Source organism: Alosa sapidissima, chromosome 22 (assembly GCF_018492685.1).
Source record: "Alosa sapidissima isolate fAloSap1 chromosome 22, fAloSap1.pri, whole genome shotgun sequence".
Classification (NCBI taxonomy): Eukaryota; Metazoa; Chordata; class Actinopteri; order Clupeiformes; family Clupeidae; genus Alosa; species Alosa sapidissima.
In genome coordinates, this window is record NC_055978.1 from 579,150 (window position 1) to 599,142 (window position 19,993).

The 19,993-nt window shown below is 38.6% G+C and overlaps 1 protein-coding gene across 10 annotated transcripts in view; it reads right to left on the reverse strand.

The window, feature by feature from the left end:
• dmd (dystrophin) overlaps positions 1-19,993 on the reverse strand; it is a 481,347-nt gene that overhangs the window by 105,285 nt on the left and 356,069 nt on the right. For 9 of the 10 annotated variants that reach the window (XM_042077917.1, XM_042077916.1, XM_042077914.1 and 6 more), the window contains 3 exons: positions 2,821-2,964; positions 1,994-2,072; positions 1,040-1,100 (listed from right to left, as the gene is read on the reverse strand). In XM_042077917.1, coding sequence (XP_041933851.1) covers positions 1,040-1,100; positions 1,994-2,072; positions 2,821-2,964 — 284 coding nt within the window. Of the gene's footprint in view, positions 1-1,033; positions 1,101-1,993; positions 2,073-2,820; positions 2,965-19,993 lie in introns of all 10 variants that reach the window. The other variant, XM_042077918.1, reaches the window with a different exon arrangement.

Sequence of the window (19,993 nt, forward strand, 5' to 3'; positions counted from 1 at the left end):
AGATAATGAGGCTTTTGGTAGTACTAATCTTCGTACTAATGTTACATTCACATTTTATGTTGATGTACTGAAAAGTAGCATACTGATCCACTAAATCTTATATTTCTTTGTGCAACCCATTCCTTCCTGTATTTTGAATGTCAAGAGGTTTTCTATTGCCATCATGTGGCGTGGAGAGTTACAACTAGAGCATCTGTGTATTTTGACCACAAACCTATGTTTCTCTGGTGTGTGCAGGGGCTTATTAATGTAAGCTATAATACATTAAGAAGCACACAAGTCATCAGCCCTAATTACTACACTGTTCCAAAAACCCAGGCACCAATCACAATCACTTATCCGACAGGGGGCGGGCTTTATATGATGACAGAGCAGTGCAATCAACACAACCAATGGCTGCGCTTATGGGTTAAACATATATGGACATGTATTTTCTTTGGAACTGAGTAAAAACTGCACTTAAATTCTTAGTTTACAAGAACAATTTGATTGCTGCACTTCTGAAATGATTTGGTAAGAGTTTAATGGGAGTTTTTCCTCGCCCTGTTACCCATGGGCCTTCTTCGCCTTTTCTCTGATTGTCTCTGTAAAGCGCCATGAGACATGTGTAATGTTTTGGCTCTCTATAGGTAAAATTAAATTGAAATTGAAATTAAAATGTAAAAAAATAAATAAATTGAAATTTAAAAATTAATGCACCAATTTAAGTTTAAGTAAGTCACTGCTGGTTATGCCCCTGGAAGTCTTAAGTCAATGTAACCTTTCCAGACCCATTCTCAATTTCAACTGAAATTTGCGAAGCAGTCTGGTGCTAATTAAGCTAGAACTGCTCTGTACCAGGGAGAAAATTCAGATGGACACATTGTTGTCCCTCTGCATTGTGATGGAAATCTGAGAAGTGCAACAGTGATCAATTCTGTAAATATGTCTGCCTTAATAGAGGTGATTGCTCTTGCAAAGGTAACTGAAAATAAGTGGCAATGGTACACACAGTAACATAAATGGAATATGTCTACTTGACACACAAGGTAACTCTTACTTGATGTAGTATGGCACATTGCTTGGTGAAACTTGCCGTTGGAAAGGGCTGCTCACAGAGGCTAGAAGGTTAAAAAGGTTGTTAAAAAAGTCAAATGCATACAGGCAGTATTTACATTTCATTTATGCGTGTACTTTTTATATACCTTATTAAAAAATGTAATTATGTTTTAGAATGTGTTGTCAAGGCAGTGATAGGAAAATATTTTGGGACTACAACAGCTGATTGATTCAGACCAGACTGCGTCACTGAGCTTTATGCAGTCATCATTTGTGCCCACTGGTCACAGCCTACACCATTTATTTCCTCTAGTCACCGCTGTGCTACATGAGTAAAATGAAGTGAAAGTTACACAAGCAGATCGTGCAGTACGGCTGGGATATGTTGTGCTGTTGCTGTAAGCATTACTTACATGTCATGATCAAATAAATATTTTTGGTCTGGTGCCATATTTATTTATTTATTTATTTATTTTATTACCTTGCCTACCTGGCTGATATGTCCATATTTATTTTATGCTGGTCTCTAGACTTTATTCTTGCACTGTTGGACTTACTCATTTGCACCATCACCATGACACTCACTGACACAGAGCACCTTACCTTACCTTACTATACACAGAGAATCACAGGCTCAGTCCCTGCCTCAGTCATTGCAAGCGCCTCTTGATTAATCACCCACTATGTGGATACTGTTTTTAGAATTGATTTAGATTAATTATATCATGAAGTAAGCAACAACAAGGAATGGCATCCAGTGGACGCGACTCACATAGCTGAGTGAATAGTTATTTAAATGTTAATCATTTTGCTTTACTGTTGTTTTTTATCTTCGCTGTGTTTTCTGTGTTTTACTCATTTTGTATGTGCTGTTATATACATGCCTTAAGATTCCCATGGCCAAACATAGTTGATGGTGACATGCTAACAGAAATGCATTTGGGGAGAAACTTACAATGCACAAGATGCAGAGAACTAGCAGCAAAGTCCCTCTGTGCATCTGTGAGCTGTGTCTGATATTCTTCTATAGATATCTGGAAGAAAGAGGATATGTGAGAAATGCCATCAAACTGTAAACAAAACTGAAACCGAGACTGGAACTGTGCAAAAGTCTTAGGCCACCTTACAAGAACCAGCTGGTTTCATCATCAGTTCCCCTCTTATGACTGTCGCTGTCATCTTGTGTGAAAAAAGTCTTTACAAATCAATTACCAAATGTGGCATAAGCTACTGTCAATGAACGTAATAGGAGAAGAGTTTGGTAATCGACTTGTACAAGCTTTCTCCCCACCGGATGGCGGCAACCTGGAAAAGAGCAATGTTGCAAGAACACACCTTTGTATATCCTTTCTGACTTACTTACTTAAACTCCTTTGAGCCTAGTTAATGTCTTACTCAAAACAGCAACAACTGACTTAGTTTCAGTCCCAAATTAAAAAAATGTACACTTATTATCATCCAAAAATAGACCTTAGGTTGTTAGACTGAAGTTTCCCTTTAAAACATACACATATCTATGTGTTAGATGTTACTGTGGAAACACTGGTATAATTGTCTTTTATAGAAGCACTATGTCTTTTTTTCTTTTCCTTTTTAATGTACTGTATGTTGTATGTCATGTCTGTGTCTTCTGAATGGACCATGGAGGCTGGCAATAAAGGTGATGAAGATGATGATGATAATTGGAATAAATGTGAAGATGAGTGAATGGACGAATGGACGAATAAGACACACAAAATTAACTGTAGGATTGCTTTTCATTTAAGTGTGTTCATTACATACTTGTAGTAACCTCCATCTTCTATTGAGATTGTCCAGACGTTCCAGATCAACTTGTGAGAGAACATCTGGGGGTTCAAAGCTTGCTGCTAGACCATTAACCAAACTGATGTCATCCTGGATTGATCCAATCTCTTCCTGAAAATCCTGCAATTACATTCATTACAAAGAGTATTACTATAGCATGCAGTATCTGAGGAGTAAACAAGGTATTTTGGCAGTGGGTATTACGCCTGCCTAATCTCTAGCCTTAATAAAAAAAATATATTTGTTGGTGCAAATATTTCCCAACAGATTAACATCCATCTTGACTCATTAGATTAGATTAGATTCAACTTGATTGTCATTGTGCAGAGTACAAGTACAAAGACAATGAAATGCACTTTGCGTCTAACCAGAAGTGCAAAAAAAGCAGAAAAGTGAAATGTGATATACAAAGTATAGGCAGGTGGTGCATAGACAGGACAATAAATATAGTGCAGTGTAGACAGTAGTATACAGTTAATTTACAGAAGGTGGTTTAGAGTAGTCTAAATTAAATATCAATATAGGCAGTGTTAAGGGCAGAATAAATATGGCTATGTAATATGAACAATGTATGAACAACATGTACAGATATGTGCAATTTAGTAGCAGTAACATTATAATAGTAGTAATAATAATAAAGTTGCAGTGTATTAACAGAATATAAATAAGAAAACAGAATAAATGCGGATATTCAGTATGAAAAATACAGACAGATATTTATTGTACTGTATGTACAGAATGTACAGCTATGTGCAGTGTGGTAACAGTACCATTGTAGTGCAGTAACAGTACAAGAGTAGTAAGAATAAATGTATGTGCAGGATGAATAGTATGAAGAGCAGTAGAACATGGCGGTAACACTTTATTTTAATGTTTCGCTGTTACAGTGTACTTACCTAATTAGGTACAGTGGTACAACCTGTGTAACAACATGTACTATCAGGTACTATCATTGTACTTGCATAATGTATTTGTGGGTACCTACATATAGTTGTTACATTGTAATACTGAGTGCTTTTACAAAACTTTGCCAATTTGCCTAAATTTTCATCAGAGGCAAAGAGCTGACCTGAGACCTGCTGGATGGGGTAAATCGGGTCATGATAGATTTGATATACAAAGCATGCTTAGCTCCAGTCAAGGCCTCATTGTCTTCAGTGTACATGTAACAGCTGTGCTGCTACAACCTTGTTACCTTGTTTGATACAGTGGAATAAACTGGAACAGGTCTTGTCTTGGAACAGGTCTACTAATTCACAATCAACACATCAATTACAGGATGCATAACATCATTGACAGGATGTATATATGTAGATGTAAGTACTTAACTGGTACACTTTATTTTAATGGGTTTATTCCACTGTATCAAAAATGTGAGTAATAAATGTGTACCAACAGAGTTGATACTGTACAGTGGGTCCCAGTTAAAAATTGACACTTCATTCACGATCATGGTGATTCACGCAGCTGGGTGAAATGTAAGTACAACTGCAGCTGCTTGGGGGCAGCATAGTCCGCTGTGGCGTTCCACGGTCGAACCAGACGGCGCATTCGACAGCAAGGGCTGTGATTGGCCGAGTTTTCAGTGCGTTTCTCTGTGTTTTTAGCAGCCCCTGCAACATGCTAGTCCACTGCAGCCTAAGCTTTGTACATAATGTTAAACATAGTTTTGGATTCAGTGGCAAGATTTCTTGATTGTACAGTGCCTGTCTCTCAGTAATGTTTTAAAATGAGAGCTTCGTCAGTTGGCAGTAGGTTACTTTGTCGGTAGTCATGAGAAGTTCGCTTGCTAACAGAACATAAATATGAACAATATAAACAAACCACCTTGTGAATAGTTCTGATTTTTTTTACTACACTAACGAGGTTGAAATATAGACTTTGCCTACAGCATCTCCTTAACAGTAATGTTAACAAAATGACAGCATGCATATGACAAAGAAAAACGAATTCGGTCACTCAAGACTGTGCCACAGCAACCAGTGTAGGCTACAGTCCTACCCAATAGGCCTACTCGAAGCAGATAGCGTTGTCTGACGGTCGAGTGGGTTAATGCAGGGGCGCAGGAGGCACGGGGGACGTGGGGGATATGTCCCAAGCAGTGCTGAAGAGACGGCCGTCGTCCCCCTCACTTTTGATAAGGAAAAAAAGCCTTATATACGCTAAATAAATAATAACCTATAGGGTTTGCGCTAACTATGTAAAACTCCCCATTAACAGCATCACATCACTAACCACAGCCATCTACAGTACTGTAAGACTGCACAATCTCATATTCACTCTGTTGGATATCTGAAGGCAGTTTGTCTACTAACAACCATCATTAGAGATGCTTTTCGTTTGGAGCGGCATACTGGTAGGCCATCAAAAGCATAACATTTTCGGTTTGGTTTGGGATCTAATTTACTTTTGGACTGTTTGATTATATTGCTAAATGTTGGGACTGATGGGCACTGAACTCTGGGAGATATTTGATGGTTCACTGTTATGTTTCATGCAGTTGAAAAAGTGTCGGGATTTCCACCGCTGTTTATTGTGAGACAAGGCAGCCATTGAATAGGGGTTGTGCTGTAATAGAAACCTTTGCGTAGCCAAGTAGCCTAAATTGAGTTATTGTTTAATTATGCATAATTTAGTAGGCTACTTTTTATTAAATTCGTAGGCTGGAATGCCTACGAATTTAATAAAAAGTCACGCAACAATTGCGTTAAATGTAGTAGGCTTCAGCCTCTGGCAATTAGCTCGAAAGGGGCGGCAAGACAATGAGCTTGAGAGCGTGTGTTGGAGACCCATGGTAGGAAAACGACTTTATTAATCCAACCAACAACATAATAAAATATTAAGAAGAGGTGTTATTTCATTGACTTAAATCGAAGCAATGTCTTCTAGCGCTGGTGGACTGATGGCAATTGTTGGTATGGTATAGGCAAATATAGGAACCCGCCTTTATTTGTCCGGCTATAAATAGAATCAATCCCGGGCATAATTTGAGGATTTATGGTAGCCTATCTCCTGCTCAACATGACATTAGCTGTTATGTTTATTGATAACAAACTCAACTAGCCTACTGATCAACTCGTTTTCACTAGCTTAACTATTAAATACAAGTATATAGGCCTACCCAAAGTTTTTGTTCTAAGACATTTATTTCAAACATAATTTCAAGACACAAATTGGATACTTCAGTTACCTTGGTGCTTAAAACCCAGAGAGTAGGCTACCACACCCCAGAGTGATGGGCCTTTCTTACGCGTTCAGTGTGGGGTATAAACAAGCTGAGAATTTAGCGGTGTCACGTCTGGCTGTCACAGACATGGGGAGCTCTTTGAAGCTTGGGATAATGTGGTACAGTTACTACAGTAACAGTATTTTATTTTACTTCTTATGTAATATATATTTTTTTTCAATTTTATAAATGCTTTGTTTAAATGCTGTTGGAACAAATAGTAGTTGATTATAAAGGCAACTTTCTGTTGCAATTTTCTGTGTGTTCTGGACTGGTAACTTGTTAAGCCAACATGAAGTGGAGAAGCTGCGTTTATCCATTATGCCCCCAAACTATGGAACACCCTGCCTCTGTACATCAAGCAGGCGAGTTCAGTAAATATTTTTAAAAAAGATCTGAAAACATACCTGTACAGGAAAGCTTTTAGTTAACTCATCTTATCCTGTAGACTACATTTTCAGATTATTCTACATCTGCTACTATTGGAGGGCGCAGCCAGCCAGAAGCAGATGGGCTCCCCCTATTAAGTCAGGTTATGCTCAAGGTTTCTTCCTGGAATATGGGAGTTTTTCCTTGCCACAGTTGCCATATGGCGTGCTTGTGGGGGGTAAGAGGGTTAAGGCTGCCAGTCTTATGACGTCATTTTCTATATTTTTGATATGTTGCTGATTAGATCATAAACAGCAAAGAAAAGTGATTGATAATGACTGACTGACTATCATTGTGTTACATGCTTCAAATGTAAAGCACTTTGAGCTGCATTCTGTGTATGAAAGGTGCTATACAAATAAAGCTTATTATTATTATTATTATTATTAACATGTTCTAACATTGCACAAATATTAACTGCAGACACATAGTGGAGAGTTGATTTGGTTTATACCAGACAATTTAGGTACTGTAGGCCTAACTAGGCTATTTGATTATGTAGTCTATGTTTGGATCATAGGCATGATGATTCATTCATGGCTTCATAAAATATCAACATCATGTTGCTTTTAGAGTATTCTACCATTGGCCCAAGTAGTGTAAAATAAATCTAAAAAAATTAAATAAAAGTAGAATTGCACATAGCAAGAAGCTGGTCCGAAGGCAGATCTGGCGTTGTGCTCATCTCACAGTTTTGACCATTTTAATCAAAAAATATTTTGAAAACAATCAATGGTATTATCTTAATATTCTGGCAAGTTTAAAATATGATGGTCGAAAGTGGGCCAGAGGTGGCGATCCGATATCTGGAAATCTGATCTCACTATGGGTTTGTGTTCACAATTTGGTCCCCCTCACTTTCAAAATATCTCCTGCGCCCCTGGGTTAATGCACGTATTTCCAGAACAGGTCTGCAACTTTCAGGCAGTTCTGAGTTCGAATCTAGGCAGGAGCAGAGCCATATAAAGGCCTAGGCCCATTGTTATCATTTTTTGCAAGGTGTTGCTCCTGGCAATACTTGTTTATAAGACGTTTGGTGATTAATTGATAGCTGTTTTTGGGACACGTTAAACGTTCTTTATAATGAGCGCATACGGGGAGTAAAACGACTGTAGGCTACAATGATTGCAATACAAAAATATGCGCGTGTTAGTTTAATTAGTTTTGTGATGTTTTGCACTTTTGCCTCATGTGTTTTCAGGTTTGAGGGCTTTTTTGGCAAGATTGACCTTGGTTAGACTCTGCATATTATTTGTTATTTCTCCGTATGGAAAATAAAGTCAATTTTCGACACACGTCTGTTATTAGTTCAGTAACAAGTGTTGCTTGTTAAAACATGTGACTAGTGAAACTCAAATGATTTTAGCCAAAAGCCAAAAAATGTTAGAGAGAAGGAGAGACGCCGGTGCAGCTCTTTAGTAAAAGGTGCAGAACATTATTAAACTTTGACTAACGTTTCGATGTTCGTTAGTCAAAAACCTCGACACATCGAAACGTTAGTCAAAGTTTAATAATGTTCTGCACCTTTTACTGAAGAATAAATAAAATAAAGAAGACATCTGAGCTGCACCGGGGTCTCTCCTTCTCTCTAAAACAGGGATGTCAAACATACAATGATTTTGAACGGCCCGCACGTCAGTCCCTCAACAACGAGAGAAAACTTCCCTTGTGTGTGTGTAATGTGTATCACAACAAATTGGCTCACCATACCTTCCCAACTATGCACAGTATCCCATTAGCTGCATGCCATCAGGCTATTTACAATTTTCTATCGCGTAAAGTTAGTGAACACGTTATCAAAATTAACGCGCACACATTTTGTTTGAGCAGGAGACAGAATGCGCACGCAGGCACAACTAGGCTACTTGTTGTTTTCTTTTACTCCGCTATCTATATATGGTTATCAGCACACAATGTTGGGCTAATTCACTAGTTATGGATATCACAAGTTTAAACAACGAAAACAGAAAGGATGGAGGCAGCAAAGCTAGAGGAGTTATTCCAGATGGGCAAGAACAAGGTAGGCAATTGGTGTGCTTGTCAGAACGTTAGATTACAGCTGTTTAAAGCCAGACGTCACCGTACGCTAGAACAAAACTAAAGTTAACTTTAGCTATAGGGCTGTATCAATTTGTCCAAATGAATAGGTCATCGTAGACGTTGTTGTTGTATTATTGCATGTGGATATTGTTATGCTATGTAGGCTACTTTTTTTGCAATGCACGGACCTAAAACCGGGAAACGGACAAATATTGTAGGGCGTGAATTTGTGAATTTGTTTTTGCGGGGGTGGGGGTGGGTGGGTGTACGTACCATAGCTCTCTCTCTCTCTCTCTCACACACACACACACACAGTACCTTTCTTAGCCACAGTTAATTTTAGTGGTGATATGTGTTATGGACATTGTTATGCACATTGTTGACTGCAGTTTATTCTCATCAATGTCAGTCCATGAATGCATATTGATCAGTTGTTAACTAATACTGTAGGCATAGAAGTTGCATTTGAAAATGTTACTGTTGTAGGCTGTTTGTTTTTTTTATTTCAGCCACACTGTTTTAAAGTGGTTAGGACCATTATTTCACAGCAATTTTGAATAAGCCATACTGCAATACCGATTTCATGGTTGCACCATGCACATGTTCGCCGATTATGTGGCCCTCAGTAACCTATAAATTCAATGATGTGGCCCTCTATGAAAATGAGTTTGACACCCCTGCTCTAAAATATCTGTCCTGGCCTCGTTGCAACGGATTGTGGCCAAACGACAGAAGCGCGGAGAACACTCCTTTGTCTACCAAAAAGTGCTACTTTGTGCCCCGCGCTCCCCACTGCTTGTGAAAGAAGGGGGTGGGGGAGGGGGGCTTAACGTGAAAAAGCTTAATGTCTCAAAACGGCAAAGTCATAATGGTAGGCTACAGGAAGTGGGGGGAGGGTATGGAATGACCAGAGCCGTCTTCGCTGTGCTATTCAGAAAGCATCTTCTATTGTCTTTCCAGGCGCACACAGCTCATTATAGCCTATCGAGTGCCTTAACAGATAGGCTCTGCTCTTGGGTTTGGCCTCACAGCGAACTGAACCCTCTTGTTGCTTGCAGTTTGTTCAATAAAGCGATGCAGATTACATTATTTATTTCTGATTAATTGAGTCCTCTGATGTCTTTTGCAACATCTGCTTGTTAGGCTGGGCTACTGTCCTGCACAGGTAAATGTTCAACAATTGCTGGTGTAGGCCTACAGGCTATAATCAATTAGGGACTGTTCATTATTTATTTAAGGGACCGGAGGAGTTTTGGGAGCGTTAGTCAAAAAAGACGTGACCCTCCCTCGCCAGCAAAACTTTTTCTATGACCCTCCAAAGTGATTGAGAAAAAACGCATGACCCTACCCAGTCCCAACAATTTAGGCTATTGATGCCTTCTGTAGGCTACTGGGTCAATTTGGGAGCTTGCATGCTACGACTCCTTCCTTTTGGCCAGTTTGCAGGTAGCATAACGTCTTTTTCAATTCATAGAAGGGAGAGCCCAGTCTTTCGTGTGACATTGAGGTGTGCAAATAGTTTTTAATAGCCTGTTCAACTTCGAAAAGCTTCGTTCACCCGATGCCAGTCACTGATCGCAATTTCAAATTTCGGGAAGCTTCATTTTTCAGTCATCTTTTTAAGTGTTAAGTGCAGTAGGCCCCTATCTGCCCCCTTTGGAATTATATCTAGAGCCTATTATAAGGTCCAGTGCGTTATGTCCCGGGATTTGTTACAATTGCTGGTGTACAGGCTATAATCAATTAGCTAAATCATTTGTCTAGCTGTTTAAAAAAAATCGTGCTACATTCAAACGCAAAAGGTGCTTTGATATCTTATTCGTTTGAACGTCGGCAAGCAGGCATGCTGCGGTTGCAATGAATGAGGATAATTGGTTTTATCTGCGGATTTATTTTTTGCATTATTTTGAATATGACTCGCTCCAGTCTCAACAGCACTCAACAGCACAGCTACTTTTTCCACACGCATCTAAGTTCTAACACACATATCCCCTCTGCTTTCTCTCTCTCCATCCCTGCGCACGGTGCTTTCTTAAGCTGCACCATCTTACAACAATTGCATCTACATTTTCATATTACAATGTTTTGTCAAGTGTAAGCTTAAACTACCGTGATCAATTTAAGTTCCCGTGCCCCCGCTGAAAGTCTCATGCGCTTATCGTTACACTATCAAATCTATCAGTAACCGTGACAAATAGGGTATAAGATATATAAACTCACGCTATTGTATTATCATATATGTTTGGTAATGGCTCAGCTTTCTCTGATTGTTCTACTGACTTGGAAACTGCATCATAGAAGCAGTAAGTCAGATCGCATCAAAAATAGTAGTGGCAGAACTCCAAAGTGACACCTTGTGGTTGTTTGTGTCAACTGCAGTTTGTGCCATTTCTGCTGAGAAAATGGGGTGCGTGATTCCTGAAGGAACCCGTCCAAACTTAACTGGGACCCACTGTACATGTACTACAGTATGTAGTGTAATGGCAGACATGTTCCAAGACACCAATGACACAACATACATGTAATATGTAATTGTAAGTACTTAACTGGTACACTTCATTTTAATGGGTTTATGCCACTGTATCAAAGAGCAATAAGTGTGTACCAACACAGTTGATATATGTACTATGTAGTGAATTAGTAGACCTGTTCCAAGACATCGAAGACATAACATACATGTCATATGTACATGTAAGTAATTAACTGGTACACTTAATAGGTTTATTCCATTGTATCAAAGAGTAACAAGGTTGTAGCAGCACAGCTGTTACATGTACACTGAAGACAATGAGGCCTTGACTGGAGCTAAGAATGCTTTGTATATCAAATCTATCATGACTAGATTTACCCCATCCAGCAGGTCTCAGGTCAGCTCTTTGCCTCTGATGAACAGTTAGGCAAATTAGCAAAGTTTTGTAAAAGCACTCAGTATTACAATGTAACAACTATATGTAGGTACCCACAAATACATTATGCAAGTACAATGATAGTACCTGATAGTACATGTTGTTACACAGGTTGTACCACTGTACCTAATTAGGTAGGTACACTGTAACAGCGACACATTAAAATAAAGTGTTAGTGTTTGTATGTGATTTTCGCCGTAATTAAGCAGCTTTTTTGAGATTGGTGTTTTGGAGCCCCCTTTGGAGAAACGGTATACTGCAGCTCTGCTGCGTTTTGTCCTTACATTGTTGCCATGGCTGATCAGAAGCGGTATGCTTTGCATTGGGTAGGTTGACTGTATAAAGCACTCTCCACTTTGTTTTAATTTTGTAACTGTAAAATGTTGTTTACGTTGAAAACTTCGATATACCACCTGTATTATATTACTTTACATGTATTGTTAGGATTTGGTAGCAATTCTAGTAACTTAGAGAACGTTTATTAATGTTTTCATTATGACCACAAGTTCATACACACGAGTCTGGAAACTCCGCTAGCAACTTTCCATGCATTCAGTGTAGTTTAGCTTAGTGCTCATGGAAAGTGCAATTCAGTCTAGCAGGAAATTAATGTACATTTTGTTTAGCATTATGTTTATGCATTACCTCCGTATGGTCTACGTCTGTGAGTGTTTAGTCAGTCTCAGAATATTAATAAACTCGTTCTGTGCACCTGAACATTCCATGTTGCATGTCTCCCTTGCTAGTAGGGCTGACAGTGATGGTATAGGAATCATACATGTAATATAGCCCATTCAACTACTTCTTTTTATTTTGCTTGTGCAGATGCTGTTTTATGTATGCCAGTGACTGAAGGCATGTTTTGTTTGAACTTTTCCTAAAGGAATAAATGTGATAAGCCAGTTTTGGTCTCAGTCCCTTCACTGTCTGACTAATAGTTATATATTACTAATATATTAATAAAGCTTAACCAACTTTATTATAAGGGTCCCCCATACTGATAGTTATATATTACTAATTATTATTATGTATTATATATTAATTAAGCTCAACCAACTTTATTATAAGGGGCCCCACGCTTATAGCTATATACTACTAATATATTAATTAAGCTTAACCAACTTTATTGCAAGTGTTTCTGGCGCCGACAAGAGTGACGGCATGTCAAGGTAGCTCCGTGTTTTTTTCTTGAATTTCCCCTTCGGAATAAATAAAGTATCTATCTATCTATTGTAAGGGTCCTATAGGGAGTGGTTCATATTGGGATAGGCAGAAGCACAGTTTAATATCAATTAGTTAAATAATAATATATTAATAAGTCATTAACTTTTCTATTAACACATAGTTTGTAAATAAAACATTTAACATTTAAATGATGTAAGAAATAACTATTAATTACTGCCAAAAATACATTTAGTTAACTATTAACACATATTAATACAATATTAGTTAGTTAATATTAGTGGGGACCCCCTCGAAAACGAGATATCTTATCTCAAGGGGCTATCCCCCTAAGGAAATAAATTGAATTGAATTGAGTTAATAGATTTGCTAAAACATTAACATACAGATTTTATGCAAACAACAAATATTTAATTGATGATGAAAAAACTATTAACTTGTGCCAAATAGTTAGTAACAATTAACAAATATTAACAAAGGGTTAGGTAATTACTAGTTTGCTATTTATTATGGCACCTTATTATGGAGTGTTACCGAATAAACCTATTAAGTGTACCAGTTAATTACTTACATGTACATATGACATGTATGCTATGTCTTCGATGTCTTGGAACAGGTCTACTAATTCACATGTACTGTGTGGTGTAACAGCAGACATGTTTCAACACATCAATTACAGGATGCATGACATCATTGACAGGATGTATATAATAATATAATATAATATAATATAATATAATATATAAAAAATGTCCATGTAAGTACTTAACTGGTACACTTTATTTTAATGGGTTTATTCCACTGTATCAAAAGAGTAATAAATGTGTACCAACACAGTTGATACATGTACTACAGTAGGGTAATGGCAGACATGTTCCAAGACACCAATGACACAACATACATGTAATATGTAAGTACTTAACTGGTACACTTCATTTTAATGGGTTTGTGCCACTGTATCAAAGAGCAATAAGTGTGTACCAACACAGTTGATATATGTACTATGTAGTGAATTAGTAGACCTGTTCCAAGACATCGAAGACACAACACAACATACATGTCATATGTACATGTAAGTAATTAACTGGTACACTTAATAGGTTTATTCCACTGTATCAAAGAGTAACAAGGTTGAAGCAGCACAGATTTAACACTTTATTTTAATGTGTCGCTGTTACAGTGTACCTACCTAATTAGGTACAGTGGTACAACCTGTGTAACAACATGTACTATCAGGTACTATCATTGTACTTGCATTATGTATTTGTGGGTACCTACATATAGTTGTTACATTGTAATACTGAGTGCTTTTACAAAACTTTGCCAATTTGTCTAAATTTTCAAAAAAGAGCTGACCTGAGACCTGCTGGATGGGGTAAATCTGATCATTTGATATACAAATCATTCTTAGCTCCAACCTGTGCTGCTACAACCTTGTTACTTTTTGATACAGTAGAATAAACCTATTAAGTGTACCAGTTAATTACATGTACATATGGAAATCATACATTGCGCTGATATATTTGATTTTAATAATCAACAAACACCACTAACCACTCGGTGAGTTGCACAGTTTTAAAAATGGGTTGTTTTAGGACATGTTTGAGTAGCCTACTACAGTATGCCCATTGCCAGCCACCCTGAGAAGTCAAAGGCGATTCAAAACGAGTCAGAAAAGTCGAGACAGAACCAATCGTCAAAATTTCGGTGTCCACCACTCTAGTTCATCCAAAACAAACCAGAAAAGGGCCTTAAAGTGCTAAAAAACGGAATTTTCCTTTAAGACCAAACTGTTCTCAGATGCTCAACTGCACTGAGTTATAATTTCTGAATCTGTCTTGAAAGTTATTCTACCTTGTGTCTTTTATTTTGTCTTTTTAATCATTCTCTATGTTTTCTTTTTATTATGATCTTTACCTTTTGAACTATTCTTTGACTATATTGTCCTTCTATGCTTTTATTTGTTATTATTGTTTGGTTTTGTTTATGTAAAGCACATTGAATGACCTCTGTGTATGAAATGCGCTATATAAATAAACTTGACTTGACTTGACTACATTGATGAGTGCTAGTGCCTATACCACAGTATAAATTAACAGTTACCGCTTGTTGTCTGATGTTGCGGTATAGCCACAGCATTTAATGGACAGTGGTGGCTCCGTAGTGTGACATGTACATGTAAGTTACATGTAATGTGACATATTTGTAACATTCAGACTATAGTGGGCAACGGTGTTGCCTTTCCAAGATACAGCCACACCATAAGCGGAGGGAGGGGGGGCGGTCGCTCCGGGCCCACGACCGCAAAGGGGGCCCACTTTTGGCCAAATCTATCTTGATTAATTGTTATATTTACCGATGCTTATTTGTACTGATTGCTGGGGGAAAATAATAATGAAAAATGTTAGGCCTACTAACGATGCCACTGGTCCGTAGAGTGCGCTCACAATGGGAGTTCGTCTGTCATGCTGCAAATTAAATAGCCCGCACTCTCCCTCTCGCTACACTGTTGCGTTTTAAAAGCGAAACTGATGCCACAACCGGTCTGGGTTTGCCGAAGTAGCCTATGCTACAGGCTGCATTTATTAGCCTACAGAAAATCAGCGACATAGCATGTAGGTCTAGTCTACACTGTGTCTACACTTGCCGCGACAACAGCAGTCACTATCAGGCGCGCCAACAGGAATGAATGGTAAGTGCACCATCTACCCCTCCTCGCGCAACAAAACATTGAAAGGCTTAATAATATTTGTCCGTTTCCCGGTTTCGTTCGTGCATTGGTCATCTAAAAAGTAGCAAGCTTGGACAAAATCCATATGCAATATACAACAACAACGCCTAATAACGACCTATTCATTTGGACAACTTTATACGGCCCTATAAAGGGTAAAGTTACCTTTAGTTTTGTTCTAGTTTACCGTTGTGTAGGCTATGGCTTTAAACAGCGTTCGTGCTTTAACATCAGTAAACATTATTCAGTATAATCCAGATGTAATGCTAACGTTTTGACAAGCATTTTGCCTACCTTGTTCATCTGAAATAACTCCTCTAGTTTTGCTGCCTCCATCCTTTGCTACCTCCACCCTTTCATTGTTTCCAAAAAACGTTTTATATCCATGATAGCCTTGAAGTCTTGAGTTAATGAATTAGCTTAACATTGTGTGTTGATAACAGGCAACCATAGTAAAAGAAAGCAACAACTAGCCTAGCCCACAACGTCTGTAATTGCTGCATGCGTTTGTTAGGCTATTATTCCCTCTCCTGCTCAAACAAAAGGTCTGTACATTAAAGTTGTAAGAACATTGTAAATAGCCTATTGTCAAGCAGTTAATGGCATACTGCACAGTTGTGAAGCAGTTGGGAAGTTATGGTGGGTTAACTTTGTGTGAACACACACAGGGAAAATTCTCTCTCTTTGAGTTGCCTGATGGTACGCACAGTGCGTACGGCTGTAGGCCTACACCTGCAGGCGCGACTGATCACTACAGTTCGCATCGTCGCAGGCCTAAGCTGCCCTGATGCACAGACTAAACGGTAGCAGGGGCGGTTCTAGGGGCGGGGCCACAGGGGCCCGGGTCCCATCTGAAATCTCATTGGCCCCTGACTGGCCCCTGTACCGTCAATCATCAATAAGTGTCAAACTTGTTGAGAACGACGATAAGAGATGCAATTCCATTGTCCAAACAACTGGTGGCAGTAATGCACCTATGAAGCTTGAAAGCTAAAGCAAACAGTGAACTGTAAAAGAAACAATACATTTGGCTAACCAGAAATGTCTCTGCTAATGTGAAGAAACGATACATTTGGCTCACGGAAGTATCAGCTAACGTGAAGAACCGATACATTTGGCTAACGAAAGTATCAGCTAGAATTCTAACGTGAAGAACCGATGGCAGCGTTTCATCCTCCACAGAAGTTTCTTGGTGAGTCACAAATCTCTATGTTGGTTATCATCATTATGTGAAAGGGACGTTTATTTGTTGCTGTCACAATTCACCCCTTGCAGACACGAGACGGACGGCAAATTACATTATGTCATAAAGATTATGATGAACTGAACACCATTACTATAACATCTTTGTAGTTCAATGTATTGCTGTTTGGGGTCTGATAGTCAAAGAAGATGCCAGTGGTGTTGTTAGATGAAATGGGTCATGATCGCAAATGTAAAGTTATTAAAACTGGTGGTAACAGCAAGGGGAGATAACGTTATGTTAGGCTACTGTAATTAACATTATGGTAAATGAACACCCATAAGTATTTCTGGACTAAAATATTGCAAAGCGATTTGGTTACTTTATTTGTCTTGCTTTTATCAGTTGTAACATAGTCAAAACGTTAAGAATGTCATATCAGAACATGAAATAATAACTAGCTGCCACACTTAGAAGCTAGCTATTCTAGCTAACGTTTATCGTAGCTCATAGTGCTAGGGCTAATGTAACTCGTCAGTTTGTACGTTGCCCAGCGAATAAACTTACTTCTTACATGTTTTAAGTTAAAGAATTGAAAGAAATAGGAAATTTAAAAAAAACTTGAACGGTATTATCTGTTTACATTCAGATCTTGCCAAAGACTTTGCCTAAGTGCTATCTGCCGTCCTGTTCAGAGTCTATGGTTGCTATAGCAACCGCTGCTGTGCTTCATACACTGAGGAGATAATCATGCAATTGTGGTTGAAATACTCCCGAAACACAAAGAAAACAAACCAAAATATATCTATGCAAGAACATGGGATGTTGTTGTATTCCAAACAATAAGCCAACAGTCGTGGAACGGCATTACTACGGTTAAATCTCACTATAATCTCCTAGCTGTGCGATATGTCCCATTACAACCCATTGATTTGATTCGTGTTCCTGCCGTCCACTAGACTATTTTGCTGTGGCGCGAACAAAACGTGACGTCACTTGCAAGGGGTGAATATGTTAAGTTTGTCAATTAAATTACGAAGCAGCAGCAAGCTTGCAGTAAACTGTAAACATTAAATTAACGTTAGGTTACTTGAGTTGAGGTTTGATTGTTTGTTAGCATGTTGACAGATTTCATGTATGGAAAGGTAATGTATGAAGTGTTTGAAATGGTGTTATATGAAATGCAGAGAAATGGACATCCTGTTTGTTTGGGGTCCGAAATTAATAACATTACATGCGCTAGTGCGCCTTACCAAACGTAAATAACGTTCCATTTTTTTTTTGCCTGAGGAAAAAGTTTGGCAGCTGCTAACATGAACATGAGAATACACTAATAGCTAACGCTACGTTTTTGTAGTTAATGTGAGCTATCATTGCAAAGTTATTAACCACTATTCTGAGTTTATTTGATTCATGGGCTTTGCATGAATTCTGTCTCAAAGTGTTAGGACAAGGAGAGTTTCATTGAGATAAATTGGTTAAATGTTCTACTCACTCAAGCTTTATATGATTCAACAAATAATAACTGGTTTTACAGTTGCCAGACGACATGCTGAATACAAGCATGGATTTTGTGAAACACGCATTTGTGTTTCACCTACAGACTGGGATGGCGCAGGAGCTGGTGACTTCAACCCACAGTCTTCAGAACCACTAGTCACCAAGCATAGCTGCTCCTAATGGTATGATGCTATTTCCTATTGCCACTACAGTGAGCATATTTTGTCATTCATTTTAGAAACGCCAGGTTGACAGTGGGTTATGAAAGTTAATAACAATTAAGTTACTCAAACTTGTTTCATTTTCTTCTCTCCAGACATTTCCAATTCTAGAGCAGATGGTTCTGTGCAACCTCTCCTAAACTGGTATTCCGCAAGATGCAGCACGGAAATAGGAAGAGGCCACTCAATGACTTCTGATACAAAGACTTCAAATGGTAGGAATATTCCATCTTTAGTGTTTTGCTACCCCTTCCGTAATTTTCGCTTTCAAATGACCCATCGCCAGTCTTCAAATCAGAATCAGGCTTTTCTAACTGGAAGCAAGACGGTGGCTTCAAAGACCATTCCAAATAATACCATTGTAAAAATATTTGTTGAAAAAATTGTGTAAATATGATGTAGTTGTTGCTCACATGCTGTGTGTGTGTGTGTGTGTGTGTGTGTGTGTGTGTGTGTTTGTTTTAATGTACGCAAACTGGCAGTGAAAGTGGTTTCTCTTATCAACAAAAGGGGAAACAGTTAAAGTAAAACTTGTTTAATTGAACGAAAAATGTGTGTATGATGATGTATGATTTCTGTTTAAAATATCAATGTATTTCCACTGAAGTGTCTATTATATTTTAGTTTTATATAGTGTTTTCAATGCACATTATAAATAAATGGGAAAATTGTTAAGAATTGTTTTGGCTTTTTTGTTTTTTAGCATTTAGCATTCAAGTATTTGAACAAGGTAAGACTGGTGAAATGTATGCACCTTACTGCTGTGGTGTAGTCTAGTTAGCTGTAGTGGGTATACTGTGATCAACCCCAAATATTAATACCTATCCTTGTCTGTTTTAAGTTGGTATACTGAGATGGTGATGCTTTTTAAGTGGGTATACCAGAGAATTTCTAATGAGGAGACACAGCACTCAAAAAATCCTCCATAGAAATGCATGGGGCTAGTTTGTAACGCCAATATTGGCGTTGTCTACACATATCCCACCCCTTCCTCGGCAAAACGTCAACATGTGAATACATTGAGCCAATCTTGTGGTGTGATGTGAATACATTGAGCCAATCATATGGTGTGTTGTGAAGACATCGTGCCAATCATGTGTTGTGAATTCGCCGCTGGAGTGAAGCCTTGCGCACGCATATTTCTGCCGAATAGGATACCCGATGAGTGACCAAAAAGCGTTGCAATATGGCCATCGAGTGGAGGGACTTGCCTAAAAGGACTTTGGGTATACCAGGTATAGTCCTGCATATCACGTAGACAACGTGCCTCTGCCTTACTGAACAAGGGATTTTCTGTGTATGGATGTTGACCGGTTCTTGGCCCCTCAGTGTATGATGGGGCCCCTTTATGGCCCCTGTCTCAGAAAAATCCTAGAACCGCCACTGAACGGTAGGCTAGGTCATCAGGACATAAACCAAATGCCTCAGCCTCTAATAAGCAATATGAAGTGGACTAAATAAAAAACATGAATTTGGGATAAACACCGACAGTATAGGGGCCCACTAAAGATCGTCGCACCCCCTATAGTGAACCATTAGCTCAGCCCCTGAGCCACACCCCTTGTGGAGTGGGCCCTCAGTCATTTGGAGGTGAGGGGTTACACCAGAGGCGTATCAAGCTTTTTAAAAGTGTGGGGGCTGTGGGATAGGAAAGTGAAACAATCTGGCCAAATTATAAATAACTCCCTACAGGGACAGTGTAAGTATTTTCTGAGAGGGGTGCGGACTATA